At 42.2% G+C, this 15,464-nt stretch overlaps 1 protein-coding gene across 2 annotated transcripts in view; it reads right to left on the bottom strand.

The window, feature by feature from the left end:
* Positions 1-15,464, bottom strand: part of UHRF1BP1L (UHRF1 binding protein 1 like) — a 151,585-nt gene that overhangs the window by 38,971 nt on the left and 97,150 nt on the right. For both annotated transcript variants that reach the window (XM_040439651.1, XM_040439660.1), the window contains exons 11-12: positions 14,339-14,451; positions 6,052-6,193 (exon numbers count right to left, since the gene is read on the bottom strand). In XM_040439651.1, coding sequence (XP_040295585.1) covers positions 6,052-6,193; positions 14,339-14,451 — 255 coding nt within the window. The remainder of the gene's footprint in view (positions 1-6,051; positions 6,194-14,338; positions 14,452-15,464) is intronic.

Raw genomic sequence — 15,464 nt, 5'->3', positions numbered from 1 at the left:
AGAGGTGGCATAGTGCAATTACAAGTACTCGCTCTGAATAGACCGAGTACTTGTACACTGCACTGCCAAGGAAGAGGAAGTAACAATCATATGGAGTGCCGCCTCAAACAGCTGATTGGACCCCCGTTGATCGGATATTGATGACCTATCCTGAGGATAGGTCATCAATATATACTGCCTGCACAACCCCTTTAAGTAATTGAAAATCCAGTACAACCAAAGGGGATATTTATTAAAACTACTGCAAGAGAATAGTTTGACCACTACCCATGGAAACCAATCAGATTTCAGTTCTCATTCTTCGAGGCTAAAGATTTGTGCCCTTTTTAGATGCACAATTTTAGTGTAAATGTAGGTGGCATAAAATCTTTAACGTCTATGTTTTACCAAATTTTGTACAGTTAGGTCCATATATATTTGGACAGAGACAACATTTTTCTAATTTTTGCTCTGTACATTACCACAATGGATTTTGAACAAAACAATTCAGATGCAGTTGAAGTTCAGGCTTTCAGCTTTAATTCAGTGGGTTGAACAAAATGATTGCATAAAAATGTGAGGAACTAAAGCATTTTTTAAACTCAATCCCTTCATTTCAGGGGCTCAAAAGTAATTGGACAAATTAAATAATTGTAAATAAAATGTTAATTTCTAATACTTCTGCAAAGAAAAGGGGGTTAGTCAGCACCTCCCAGTGCGCAGGTGCACGCTGCCATGGCAAAGACCTAGAGAAAAAAAGACAATGCAGCAGCACCCTGCAAATCAGATAAAGTACAATAATGCCATAGTCACAAAAATGATGGTGCTAATGCTACGCTTATTTATAAAGTGAGATGCTTGGTCAATGCATTTTGTACAAAACCATCTGAGCCCGTCTGCCAAACGTCAAGGCGATCTCTGTAAGACGGGAACCTAACACTAAATACTACCTGTTATGCGCCATAATGGCCGCCATAAAGTTCAGGAAGTGTTGGATCCACATGCAGGCTGGGTCCACTCTGCCTTTTACCATTTTTGGTGCCAAAATGGCCTCCATTACAAGGGATGCAGGTACCAACATGCATTCCAAGCCCACTCTATACCTTTCCTTGTGCCAGACAGCTTCCAATGAATGTAGTGAGAGCAGGCTACAGCTTTATACTGAAATTAATTAAAATCAGCCTATAGGGCAGACAGGCTAATCAGGAGTGCACGACCCGCTGGAGTGCAATATCTCCAGCATAGTAAATCTGCAAAGAAAAGGGGGTTAGTCAGCACCAAAAATGGTAAAAGGCAGAGTGGACCCAGCATGCATGTGGATCCAACACTCCCTGAACTTTATGGCGGCCATTATGGCGCATAACAGGAGACTCCAGCGAGTCGTGCACTCCTGATTAGCCTGTCTGCCCCATAGGCTGATTTTAATTAGTTTCAGTTAAAGCTATGGCCTGCTCTCACTACATTCATTGGAAGCTGTCTGGCACAAGGAAAGGTATAGAGTGGGCTTGGCATGCATGTTGGTACCTGCATCCCTTGTAACGGAGGCCATTTTGGCAACAAAAATGGTAAAACGCAGAGTGGACCCAGCATGCATGTGGAACCAACACTTCCTGAACTTTATGGCGGCCATTATGGCGCATAACAGGTAATATTTAGTGTTAGGACCCGTCTTACAGAGATCGCCTTGACGTTCGGCAGACGGGCTCAGAAGGTTTTGTACAAAATGCATTGGCCAAGCATCTCACTTTATAAATAAGCGTAGTATTAGCACCATAATTTTTGTGACTATGGCATTATTGTACTTTATCTCATTTGCAGGGTGCTGCTGCATTGTCTTTTTTTCTCAATTTCTAATACTTGGTAGAAAACAGTTTGTTGGCGATGACTGCCTGAAGTCTTGAACTCATGGACATCACCAGACGCTGTGTTTCCTCCTTTTTAATGCTCGGCCAGGCCTTCACTGCAGCGGTTTTCAGTTGCTGTTTGTTTGTGGGCCTTTCTGTCTGAAGTTTAGTCCTTAACAAGTGAAATGCTCTATTGGGTTCAGATCAGGTGACTTACTTGGCCATTTAAGAATATTCCACTTCTTTGCTTTAATAAACTCCTGGGTTGCTTTGGCTTTCTGTTTTGGGTCATTGGCCATCTGTATTATGAAATGCCGACCAATCAGTTTAGCTGCATTTGGCTGGATCTGAGCACACAGTATGTGTCACTGGCAGCCATGCATGCCCAAGCCATCACACTGCCTCTGCCATGTTTTGCAGAGGATGTGGCATGCTTTGGATCATGAGCTGGACCATGTCTTCTCCATACTTTTTTCTTTCCATCATTCTGGTAGAGGCTAATCTTGGTTTCATCTGTCCAAAGAATGTTCTTCCAGAAGTGTGCTGGTTTTTTAACCACCTGCCATCTGGGCCATTTGCCCCCTTCCTGACCAGGCCAAATTTTGCAAAACGGACATATCTCACTTTATGTGGTAATAACTTTGTAACGCCTTTATTTATCCAAGTCATTCAGAGATTGTTTTCTCGTGACACATTGTACTTCATGATAGTCATAAATTTGAGTCAAAATATTTCACCTTTATTTATGAAAAAATCCCAAATTTACCCAAAAATTAGAAAAATTCGCAATTTTCTAAATTTCAATTTCTCTGCTTTTAAAACAGAAAGTGATACCTCAAAAATATTTATTATTTAACATTCCCCATATGTCTACTTTATGTTGGCATCATTTTGGAAATGTCATTTTATTTTTTTAGGATGTTAGAAGGCTTAGAAGTTTAGAAGCAATTCTTCAAATTTTTAAGAAAATTTCCAAAACTCACTTTTTAAAGGACCAGTTCAGGTCTGAAGTCACTTTGTGGGGCCTACATAGTGGATACCCCCATAAATGACCCCATTGTAGAAACTACACCCCTCAAGGTATTCAAAACCGATTTTACAAACTTTGTTAACCCTTTAGGCGTTCCACAAAAATTAAAGGAAAATGGAGATCAAATTTTAAAATTTCACTTTTTTGGCAGATTTTCCATTTTAATCAATTTTTTTCTTTAACACATCGATGGTTAACAGCCAAACAAAACTCAATATTTATTACCCAGATTCTGCGGTTTACAGAAACACCCCACATGTGGTCATAAACTGCTGTATGGGCACACGGCAGGGCGCAGAAGAAAAGGAACTCCACATGGTTTTTAGATGCCATGTCCCATTTGAAGCCCCCTGATGAACCCTTACAGTAGAAACTCCCAAGAAGTGACCCCATTTTGGAAACTAGGGGATAAGGTGCCAGTTTTATTAGTACTATTTTTGGGTACATATGATTTTTTGATCATTCATTATAACACTTTATGGGGCAATGTGACCAAAAAATTGGTTGTTTTAGCACAGTTTCTATTTATTTATTTTTACAGCGTTCACCTGAGGGGTTCAGTCAAGTGACATTTTTATAGAGAAGATTGTTACGGACGTGGCGATACCTAATATGTATACTTTTTCTCATTTATTAAAGTTTTACACAATAATAGCATTTTTGAAACAAAAAAATTATGTTTTAATGTGTCCATGTTCTGAGAGCTATAGTTTTTTTTATTTTTTGAGAGATTTTCTTATGTAGGGGCTCATTTTTTGCGGGATGAGGTGACGGTTTTATTGGTACTATTTTGTGGGACATACGCGTTTTTGATCACTTGGTGTTGCACCTTTTGTGATGCAAGGTGACAAAAATTGCTTGTTTTGACAGTTTTTTTTTTACGGTGTTCACCCGAGGGGTTAGGTCATGTGATATTTTTATAGAGCTGGTTTTTACGAACGCGGCAATACCTAATATGTATACTTTTTTTTATTTTTTCTATTTTTAACTTTTTTTTTTCATTCCTTACTTGGGGACTTTTTTTTTTTTACATGTGAAACTTTTTTTATTTTTTTTTATTTTCAACCTTTTATTTTTATTTTTTTTATTTTACACTTTTCGTCCCCCATAAGGTCATACAAGACCTCTGGGGGACATTTACTTCACTTTTTTTTTTTCACTGTTGATTTCTCCTGTAACTGGGGCTGACATAGTAGCCCCAGTTACAGGACAAATACACCCCTAGAGAGGCTGTATAGCAGCAATCCTGCGCTGTACAGCCTCAGAGCAGGGCTGATCGAGGTCTCTGAGAGACTTCACACAGCTCCTGCACTCTCCGGTCACGGTGGTCACATGACCGCCGGGCCGGAACAGGTGAGCGCTGTGTCTGCAGAGATCCGGAAGGCAGGGACACCTAGGCACTGTCCCTGCCTTGTCTTAGGGTTGCCCTGCTGTCACTGACAGCGGGCAACCCGATCAGCAGCTGCACGATTAGCGTGCAGCTGCTATTTCTGAAAAGACGTTTTAAAACGTGCTTTCAGAAATAGACGTCCACCCATAGGACGTTTATATCCTATGGGCGGACGTAAAGCGGTTAAGATGAATTTTAACAAAGTCCAATCTAGCCTTCTTATTCTTGAGGCTTACGAGTGGCTTGTACCGTACAGTGAACCCTCTGTATTTACTTTCATGCAGTCTTCTCTTTATGGTAGATTTGGATACTGATACACCTATATCCTGGAGAGTGTTGTTCACTTGGTTGGCTGTTGTGAAGGGGTTTCTCTTCACCATGGTATTTATTATGCGATCATCCACCACTGTTGTCTTCCGTGGGCGTCCAGGTCTTTTTGCATTGTTGAGGTCACCAGTGCTTTCTTACTTTCTCAGGATGTACCAAACTGTAGATTTTTCCACTCCTAATAGTGTAGCAATTTCTTGGATGGGTTTTTCTGTTTTCGCAGATGAAGAATGGCTTGTTTCACCTGCATGGAGAGCTCCTTTGACTGAATGTTTACTTCTCTGCAAAATCTTTAAAATGCAAGCACCACAACCCAAATCAACTCCAGGCCTTTTATGTGCTTAATTGATTATGAAAAAATGAAGGAATTACCCACACCTGCCCAATTACTTTTGGTCCCTTTAAAAACAGGGTGCCACATGTAAAGGAGCTGAAACTCCTAAACCATTCATCCAATTTTAATGTGGATACCCTCAAATGAAAGTTAAAACTCTGGACTTTATGGCCATTATATAATTTGAATATGTTTTAGGAAACAGGTAATAAAAACAAAATTTGTGTCAGTGTCTAAATATATATGGACCTAAGTGTATGCACAGAGCGCAGTTTTGATAAATTAGGGGCATTTTTGGTCCTTTTCCACCATCTTGAATATACAGTATTTTTGGACTATAAAACAAACTTCTTTCCCCCAAAAGTGGGGGGAAAATGTTGGTGCGTCTTTTAGTCCGGCTAATGACCCCTTCTATTATGGAAGTGGTAATCAGCATTCGGGAGGCACGGGGAGGTGAGGGCAGCACTGCGTTGGCTGTATTCACCATCCCTGGTCTTCTTCCTGGTCCCGCTCTGCACTCTGTCCTGACTGTGTACAGCATAAGGACGTAGTGCATGTAGACACACACTATAACCTGACACTGTGCAACGTCAGGTCACAGTACAGTGCAGACCAGAAGAAAGCTGTGCAGTGAGTCCTGGATCTTCAGCATGGCAGCGCTGTCCGGAGCAAGTGAGGCAAATATATTTACTTTTTTTTAACGTCTAATCTAAGGTCTGATGGGGGTCCGATCTGAGGCCGATTGGGCGTCTGATCTAAATTGGATGGGGGCTGGGCGTCTGATCTCAGTCTGCTGGGGGGGGCTGATCTGAGGCTAATGGAGGCTGCAGTGGTTTGATCGGAGGCTAATGGATCTTGGGGGGTTTAATGAGGAATGGGGGTCTGATCTGAGTTCTGATAAAGTATGGAAGTCTGCTTTAAGGTCTGATGGAAATATATATATTTTTTTCAGATTTTCCTCCTTCAAATGCTAGGTGCATCTTACAGTCCACTGCATCTTATAGTCCGAAAAATACAGTACATTGTATTATATGGTTCCATTTATATGGGTCTATTTCTTCTTATGAACCAGATAAAACCAGTAAACCCAATACTGATGTATCTTCAGGGCTCCTGTAAAATAATTCAAAGAAAAAGCTGTTCTTACTGGGGAAATTCTTTCCATCTGGGAAATAATATTCAGTAAATTCAATATGAATCGCAGACATTTCCTGGGGAAGATACAAGCTCTTCTTGTTGCAGGAAATCATAGTTTTAGGGGAAGATCGACACTGATCTGCTGTGGAAACCTGGAAGACAAAAGTTGACATTTATGTCAGGGAATGCAATTGAAAAAATGATATCTGGCTGGAAACGGAATCAGTTACAGTATTTAACCTATTAGTGTCCATAAGCTGTTGAAGGGGTTTTCTCCACAACTGGCATTTATGGCCTATACACAGGATAGGTCATAAATGTCTGATCGCTAGGAATCTCACCGATCACAAAAACGGGGATACCAAGCCACCTGTTTATCCTCATTGCACAAGGACAGCGAGAGAAAGTTTGAACGGGGCGGTGGTCGAGTCCTGTGTTATCTGTGGTGTTACATAGGACTGCAGGTGACATTTACTACATTATTTGTAAAAAGGGGCGAGTCCACAGGTTTGGGGGGTGGGGGAAGGGGGGGGAAGGCGCAATACATGGCTTGCCCCGGGTGCTGGCAACCCACGCTACGCCACTGAACTGAGTTCTGCCTCTGCTCTGCAGCTGCTGCACTGCGCAGCGCCGCAGAGTGAGGAGCGGTATCTATCAGGAGCATGCACGTGCCCTGATGAAACACCAGGGCCGGGCGCGCACGGCAGTACGAAGCTCCGCCCACCTTCCGGACGGGAAAGACATTGCGGAGCCGGAGCAAGAAGAAGAGCCGCCCGCAGTGTGCCGGCCGCTTCAGGACTCCACAACCACAGGCAGCCTGAATGAATGAGCGACACTAACACAGTGAGTGACAGTCAGTGTCACAGACCAGTCAGTGTGACAGTACCCCCTGAGTGTTAGGTGTGGGGTGACCAGGCGGTATATGAAGGGGCAATACTGTCTGGTATTATATGGACAGCAGATATGGCATCCTCTGGGCAGTACTGTCTATGGTCAATTCATCCTTCACAAGCACCCTGACTGCCACCTGCTTGGCTATCAGTGAGTGACGGTCAGTGTCACAGTGTGACTACTGAGTCACTTCCTGACCCCGAGTGTTAGGTGTGGGGTGAGTCACTGATAGCCAAGCAGCAGGCAGTGAAGTGCCATGAGAGCCAGGGCAAGCAGGTGGCAGTCAGGGTGCTGGTGAAGGATGACCATGGACAGTACTGCCCAGAGGATGCCATCTCTGCTGTCCATATACCAGGCAGTATTGCCCCTGCAGTTTCTACGTTTTTTTTCCGGTTATAGTGCCTTGATCATAGGTGTATGACTAATGTGGTGCATTGAATAATGTTTACATTAAAGGCGCACTATAGTCACCAGGTCCAGAACAACTACAGCTTATTATATTAGTTCTGGTGAGTATGATCAGCCCCTTCAAGCTTTTTGCAGTAAACCCTGTGTTTTCAGAGAAAATCCAGTGTTTCCATTACTGCCTAGGAATACATCCACTGACCACTCCTCGTAGGGCAGCGCTGCACACTGGGACTGCAGACTGGAATAAAAGTACCATTTTATTATATATCAGGGGGCAAGGAGGGAGAGGGAGTGATAGAACCAGGGACACAACTTTGTATTCCTGGCACTTATAATATACATTTAAGCTTTTCCATCGCGTTGCACAGCTCATGCGTTATTATACTTTGTGATAATGAATATGCCCCCTCCCCCCCCCCCCTTCATAGCATGGGTGTCAATAAAATTATGCCCCTCCCGCCCCTGGAAAAATGTCTGCAGACGCCCATGCATGGCAGTATGCTTGGGGCGCTTTACATCCCTACTGACTGCAGGCATTAGTGGGGCTAGACACACTCTTCAAAGTCAATATACTTATGTTAGCATTTTAAATCTTTAAAAAACAGAAGAATAAAGGCCATTAAAAAGGATCACTCAGGCTCTTCAATTGCTGTATGCTTATTCTGAGTACACAGGTTTCCTCTGGGGTCTCTGTTCTCACAGTCCAGCCATCCATAAATCCCATCTGCAATGAATTTCATTCTTGGAGGAGGATGAATGCTTTGAGGCAGATATGATATGGAATGGAAAATTGCATCTATAGATTTTACATTAGACATAAATGCTTACGTCTCAGGGCTAATACAGAATCCTGAAAAACGTATTTGTGCGTTGCAGAGGGGGGGAGGGTCACCTGAGACTCTGACAAATTCCTCCTATAGCACTAATCTGAAAGAAACAGGAAAGTAAAAAAAAAAATCTAACATACCTACCATTAAAATTATTATATTAGATAAATTGAAATACAAATCGCTTTCCCGACCCATTTCTCTGTGGAGTCCTACGCAGGGGACTAAAAAATGACATTCAAACCATGCTCACTCAGGTAGTTGGGGTACATGGTAGTCACGTGGAAAAAAACAAGGTGGTTATCCAGGGGCTTCACAGGACTGTATTGTCCTTGAAGAAATAGGGGCGCCAACAGGACCGTGAGGAAAAGGAATTAGAACGGATGCAAGTGGTAAGACAGAGAAGGCTGCTCTGGTGTAAGCGAGGCTAAACACCACAAATTTGCAACAGAAAATCAGCAACAAGGTGGATAACAAGGGGAAGGGACCCACCATAAGTATCACACCTTTGGCAGTAAAAGTGGGGAAATGAGCGCCAATCTCAGAGATAACAGATGAAATGCAAATATACTATAGGATAGTGACACCCACAGACTGAGTGGAATAGGTGTGAAAGAGCCCTAAGGTGAAATAAGGTGCGTTAAGACAATAGATAAAACACTAGGTAGAACATAAAATTTTATAAAAACAAGATAATTTTTTTAAATATTATTGATCTTAAAGATCCAATCACTTCACTGGGGGGTCGCCACCAGGATAAACTCGAGACACCTGGGGTACATGATAGGTTCTATGGAACCACAGGAGCAATACCAGGCTCATACCACAGGGCATAGGACCCATCATCCAGCACATACATCGTTCCTTGGGCCCATGGAGGAGCTCTTATTGTTTATTATATGAAGTGGCTATAGATACGTTATATATTGTCTTAAGGGTGCAACTGCCAACTGGAGACAATATTATGTAGCCCAACTACATCATGTACCCCAACTATCTGAAAGAGCATGGTCTGAACGTGTTTTTTTGGTCCCGGATAAACTGGGGATGACTCCACGAGTCAGGATTTGTGAATTAGACAATATTTCAATTTGTGTAATTTAATGGATATATAGGAGAATATATCATTGGAATCAGTGTGTGACTGTGGGGTTTACCCATCATTGTAAGAAGTATTTCAGTTACAGTATTGCAATCTATGTAGTGAGCGCACGAGTGATACTGAATCACAGCACTGTCCTTTTAATAGCAGTATAATTGAGGTTACGTTTTATAGGTGGCCATTCTGTGAGAAACATTTCTATGCTGTGGCCAAATGACATTACATCTGGAGGCAACGCTACTGAAGCTTCTATTATTTGCCAACACTCGGCTGTCAAGTTATTCATACATTTCCAAGAAGAATAACAGAGGAATAGCAGATTTCTAAGGAAGGATGCTCCAGAGATATTTTGTGCATAATACAAGTAATAACTAAAATAGACATAGTCCTCATTAACCCCTAAAGTAGAGAATAAGAACCTCTACTTAATAGTTAATCCCTTCCTGATCCTGAGCCAGCGCCATAGTCAGCAGGTGACTGCTATTTTATACAGCAGACACCGGGGTACAGTGTCTGGGATCGGACATTTAACTTTTCAGTGCTGTGGTCAATGGCTTCCTCCAATGACCGCTGTGTGAAAGGGCCCAGGTCTGACTCAGGCAGGGCTTAATAGGAACACAATGCTATCGCCAATTTGCCATAGACTGCAATACTATTTTATTGCAGTCTATGATATAAGCAATCCAAAGTTCTTATTTTCAAGCTCCCTAGCAGGATTGAAAATAGTTCTTAAAACTTATCATTTAAAATCCCCCTTTTCCACATTTCATAAATAAAAAAATAAAATAAATAAACCTCAATGGTATCACCAGATCTGAAAATGACCAAACTATAAAATATCTGGACAATGATAAAAGGAGTCAGCCCCCCAAAACATTTTTATAAAAAAGGGTCAAAAAGTCATACATACCCCAAAATGTTATCAATAAAAATTACAGCTCGCAATGCAAAAAATTAGCCCCAACACAGCTCTATAGGTGGAAGTTTAAAAATATCAATGTCAGAATATGGCATTTCAAAATATATTTTTTTTAGACACATTTGGCATTATTGTAACCATACTGACCCGCAGAATAAAAGGTAATGTGTCATTTTTATTGCATACTGAACACCATTAAAAAAAAACAAAAACTGTAAAACAATGATGGAATTGCAGTTTCTTTTTCAATACTATCCCATTAATACGTTTTACATTTTTCCAGTTTCCCCTACATAATATAGAATATTACGTGGTGCCATTAGAAATTTCAACTTGTCCTAAAAAAAAACAACTCACAGGGTTATGTGAAAAGACAAATACATTTATGGCTTTTGGAAGGCAGAGAGTAAAAGATGAACCCGCAAAAACAAAAAATGACAGCAAGTGATAATATATTTTAACGGGGTTATACCACAAATTTATAACTCTTTTTTTATTCACATATCTGGATGACTTTTTTTCCTTTGTGTGAGTGGGCAGCACCTGCATCACCCAGGATGCAATGCAACCAGCTCTTGTTAACCAGGTTCTCTCTTGCATAGAAAATAGTCCCTCAAATATAGCCCCAGACAGAGGTCGCACTAAATTTTTTCCGGAAGGGTAAAAATACTCCTCTTCCCATTTTTGAGGAGTATTTTTTAGCCAAGAAGGAGTACAAAATTTGCGGTAATTCAAATACATAATACATAGACTTGCACTTGCTCACATCTGCATTAGAGGCTCCATTGGTCCCCTCAGTCGCAGAGTCTGTCAAAAAGATCTGACAAAAAAAGCCTTGTATGTAGGACTTTGATAAAAAGACAAGATCGTGAACAGAAACTGAACAGACTCCATTATGGTCAGTGGAGTCTACTCCGCTCTGTTCCTGTCAGTTACGTGCCCGATCCAGCACTCCATTATTTTCATTGGTCTGTTCATTTAAAACTGCAGAACAACAGAAATATATAGGTGCGGTGTGAATGTGCCCACCCATCAGCTTCTCCAACATACAGTCCCATGTAAATAACCACCACCTCCCATTAGCTTCTCCAACATTAGCTTCTCCAACATACAATCCCATGTAAATAACCACTCCTCCCGTCAGCTTCTCCAACATACAGTCCCATGTAAATAATCACCTCCTACCAATACCATCCCCTTCTCGAACATACAGTCCCATGTAAATAACCACCCCCTCCCATTAGCTTCTCCAACATACAGTCCCATGTAAATAACCACCTCCTACCATCACCTTCTCGAACATACCAGTCCCATGTAAATAATCACCTCCTCCCATCAGCTCCTCCAACATACAGTCGCATGTGAATAACATTGCTCCCCTCCCTCCAGCATGGGGTTAATACGCCCCTGAGAGGGATCTGAAGTAAATACACAGCAGGTTATGAAAGCCAAGTGATAAAGTACAGGGAGGATCTGCCATATTGGGCTGTACTTTATCACTTACTGTAGCTATAATAACCTGCTGTGTATTCACGCCAAGCCGGCCGAATTATTAGAGGTCTGTGGGTGCCCTGATACCACTCTGTACAGCGCAGCGGTTGCATGGAGTGGTAATAAGCCACGTGCGTGTGCGTGTGCGTGTGTATACATATTTTTATTTTTTTAATATTTTTGGCGCGCTGCTGTAAGCATATGTGCAAGGACTTCTTTTGGATTCTGTATGATTTAGGCTACTTTCACACTGGCATTTTGGTTTCCGTTTGTGAGATCCATTCAGGGCTCTCACAAGCGGTCCAAAACGGATCAGTTTTGCCCTAATGCATTCTGAATGGATAAGGATCCGCTCAGAATGCATCAGTTTGGCTTCCGGAATGTGGACCTATTCAAGCGATGAGCACACGGCTGGTGCCCGTATATTGTGGACCTGCTGTTTGTGGGCCGCAATATGGGCAACGGCTGTGTAAATGTGGCCTTAGACAGAAAAAAAACACAGCATGCTTTCCCCCCCCCCCCCCCACACCCACCCAGGGGCTGAAAAACTCAAAAGCAGTTTTTTTACACTCCTGCTGAACAGTATAACCAGGAGTCTGAAGCCTGAGCCGATCGCTGCTTCCCCTCACTGTTGAGTGCAGTAGTGAAGACTGTCCCATAGACTTTCTACTGAAGCCATCTTCAGTACCACACTCGGCAAGGAGGAGAAGCAGCGTTCGGCTGAGGCTTCAGACTCCGCATTATAGAGATTAGCGGGGGTCTCAGAGTTTTGACCCCCGCTAAAGCTAACTGCCCACCAAGACCCCTTACCCCACCAGGCGCCATCCGGTAAGGATCGTGTGCCGCTGCCGGACTCTTCCCCCTCATTACAGAGCAGCATGCTCAATGATAGGCAACCCATTCAAGCCGACCAATAACAAAGTTCCTTGATGTACGGAGCTTTGCTTTGGTTGTTTCAGGCAGCAGCAACATCATTTTAAGAAGTAAAATGGCCTGAACAAGAGTCTATGACGCCACAATTTACTTCTGCACTGTCTAGATAGAGATATATATATTTCTATGTAAGTGAATAGTTACAAAGTAGTCACAAAGAGGGGAGGAGAAGGGAAGCAACTATTGAGCATATCAGTCCTTCATTGAAAAGAAGAGAAGGTGGACCAGAAGAATAGACGGCAGGGGATGCTATCAGAGAGGAAAATGTGATGTACATAAAAAGCTATATTTTTATTGCATGTAAATTGCATTAATACTTCATTTGAAATTCCCTTTTCATTACAGAAGAAAATCACAGAAATGGGAGGAGGAGCCAGCACCCTATAAGTACCACCTAATCAAGGCGCTCTATTGGATAGGAAGGGCAAAAGTGCAGAGGAATGCTACTCCCAAGATAAAATAGGTGCGCATTCACACTTGAAGGTGCCACTCCCTCAAGCAAATACAACATAGACAAAAAAATCACAGAAAAAACTAAGATAAAAACATCCTGCACGGTATGATATACAAATTGTGCGGATGTCCCTGGCCATATTATTGAAGAAAACCACAGAAATAAGATAATAATGCACTTAGTAAAGTAGATGCAAGCATTATATATGGACAAAGTCCTCACTCTGATGTGATAAAATCTGAGACACTTAGTCAATATATTTTGATCAAAACACATCTAAGCCCGCCTACCAAGCGCCAAGGTGGTCTCAGGTCAGGCGGGTCCTACGCTAAACCTACCTAAGCCATTGGGCTTCTATGTTCATGAGCGCAGACGCCGCACATATGGTGTGCTGCTCCTAGTCACCTCTATGTGCATCAAGCAACCAATGGGAGGAGGAGCAAGCATACCCATATGTACCACCTATAAAATAGGTGCGCATTCACACTTGAAGGTGCCACTCCCTCAAGCAAATACTACACCGACAAAAAAAAAAAAGCACTGAAAAAACTAAGGTAAAAACATACTGCACAGTATGATATATAAATTTGCGCCAAGGTGGTCTCAGGTTGTCTATGTAGTATTTGCTTGAGGGAGTGGCACCTTCAAGTGTGAATGCGCACCTGTTTTATCTTGGGAGTAGCACTTTTGCCCTTCCTATCCAATAGAGCGCCTTGATTAGGTGGTACATATGGGTGTGCTTGCTCCTCCTCCCATTGGTTGCTTGATGCACATGGAGGTGACTAGGAGCAGCACACCATATGTGCGGCGTCTGCGCTCCTGAACATAGAAGCCCAATGACTTAGGTAGGTTTAGCGTAGGACCTGCCTGACCTGAGACCACTTTGGCGCTTGGTAGGCGGGCACAGATGTGTTTTCATCAAAATATATTGGCTAAGTGTCTCAGATTTTATCACATCAGAGTCAGGACTTAGTAAAGTAGATGCAAGCATTATATATGGACAAAGTGCATTATTATCTTATTTCTGTGATTTTCTTCAATAATATGGCCAGTGATATCCGCACATTTATATATCATACCGTGCAGGATGTTTTTACCTTTGTTTTTTTCTGTAATATTTTCCTTTTCATTACATAGTAATACATTTTGTGGGTTAACCCCTTTAAAATGCTGTGGGCTGCAATTCTGGGACCCCCGCCTATCATTACAACAGGAGAACACTGTTGTATAATATAAAAGCAGGATAAAAATGCAATGAAATATGTCACTCACTTGAAAAATGTTAAAATCAGCAAGTCTAACCACAAAACAGCTAGACATTAGTTTGGATTTAAGCTGCTCCAACGTTGCGGTGAGAAAAGATGCTTTACTGCTGGATTCAGACCCTGAAAAAACATACAACTGCTGTAAATACCGATATAGGCACCCCATACACACACACCCTTTTAGACGTGATGGTTAAAGCAGTTTACATATGGAATTAAATCTACATGTGGAATAACTGAGTACACTGCATTAGGACTAATCCTGAGTTACAGGCCGTGTTATACTCCAGAGCTGAACTCACAATTCTACAGCCTTCTGAGCTCAAATTGTACAGGATTCCTTGCTGGCTCAATGTCTTGCTCTGGTCCCATTAAAGGAGCTTAGCTAAACTGATAGGGATACATCCATCCACAGATATGTTGACTGTTTCCAATAGAAATTGAATTGTGAATGTAGCTCCAATTGGTAGAGGAGGTGCAAAGATCCAACATTTAATCGGACCCTCCTGGTTACCATTTTATCATTCTGGGTTTGTTATTGCTGAACTTAATGGAGCAGTCTGGTTTACAAGAACAATTACCAGATAGCCTGTTACATTAATTAGTAGATAATTCCTAATTACCTGGGTTGTGCAGCCAGTAATATAGATGACCTAACCTCCGGATAGGTCATCAATATCTGATCGGTGGGGGTTCAACTCCTGGCACCCCTGCCGATCAGCTGTTTGAACGGGAGGCAGTGCTCATACAAGCACTGCTTTCTCTTCAACATTACACGGAGCGTCGTCTCACTTGCAGCGGTGGCGGTGCAGTGTAAATACAAGTGACTGAAACAAGAACTTGTAATTACACTGTGCGGTCAAGACTTTCAAGACGACGCGCAGTGTAATCTTGAAAAGGAAGTAGCTCTCGCACGAGTGCCACAACCTCTTCAAACAGCTGATCAGCGGGGGTGCAGGGTGTCAGACCCCACTGTTCAGATATTGATGACATATCCTGAGGATAGGTCATCAATATTACTGGCTGCACAACCCCTTTAATACCAAAATGTAATAGCTGTAATGGAGAGTAGCTACAAGGAGGAGTGTCTCTTGGTGGTTCTGAAGGTATATTGGACACAGTCAGTGGCGCAC

This window comes from Bufo bufo, chromosome 1 (assembly GCF_905171765.1).
Source record: "Bufo bufo chromosome 1, aBufBuf1.1, whole genome shotgun sequence".
NCBI lineage: Eukaryota > Metazoa > Chordata > Amphibia > Anura > Bufonidae > Bufo > Bufo bufo.
Note: the sequence above shows the minus strand (reverse complement) of the source record. Positions and strands in the feature narration are given on the sequence as shown.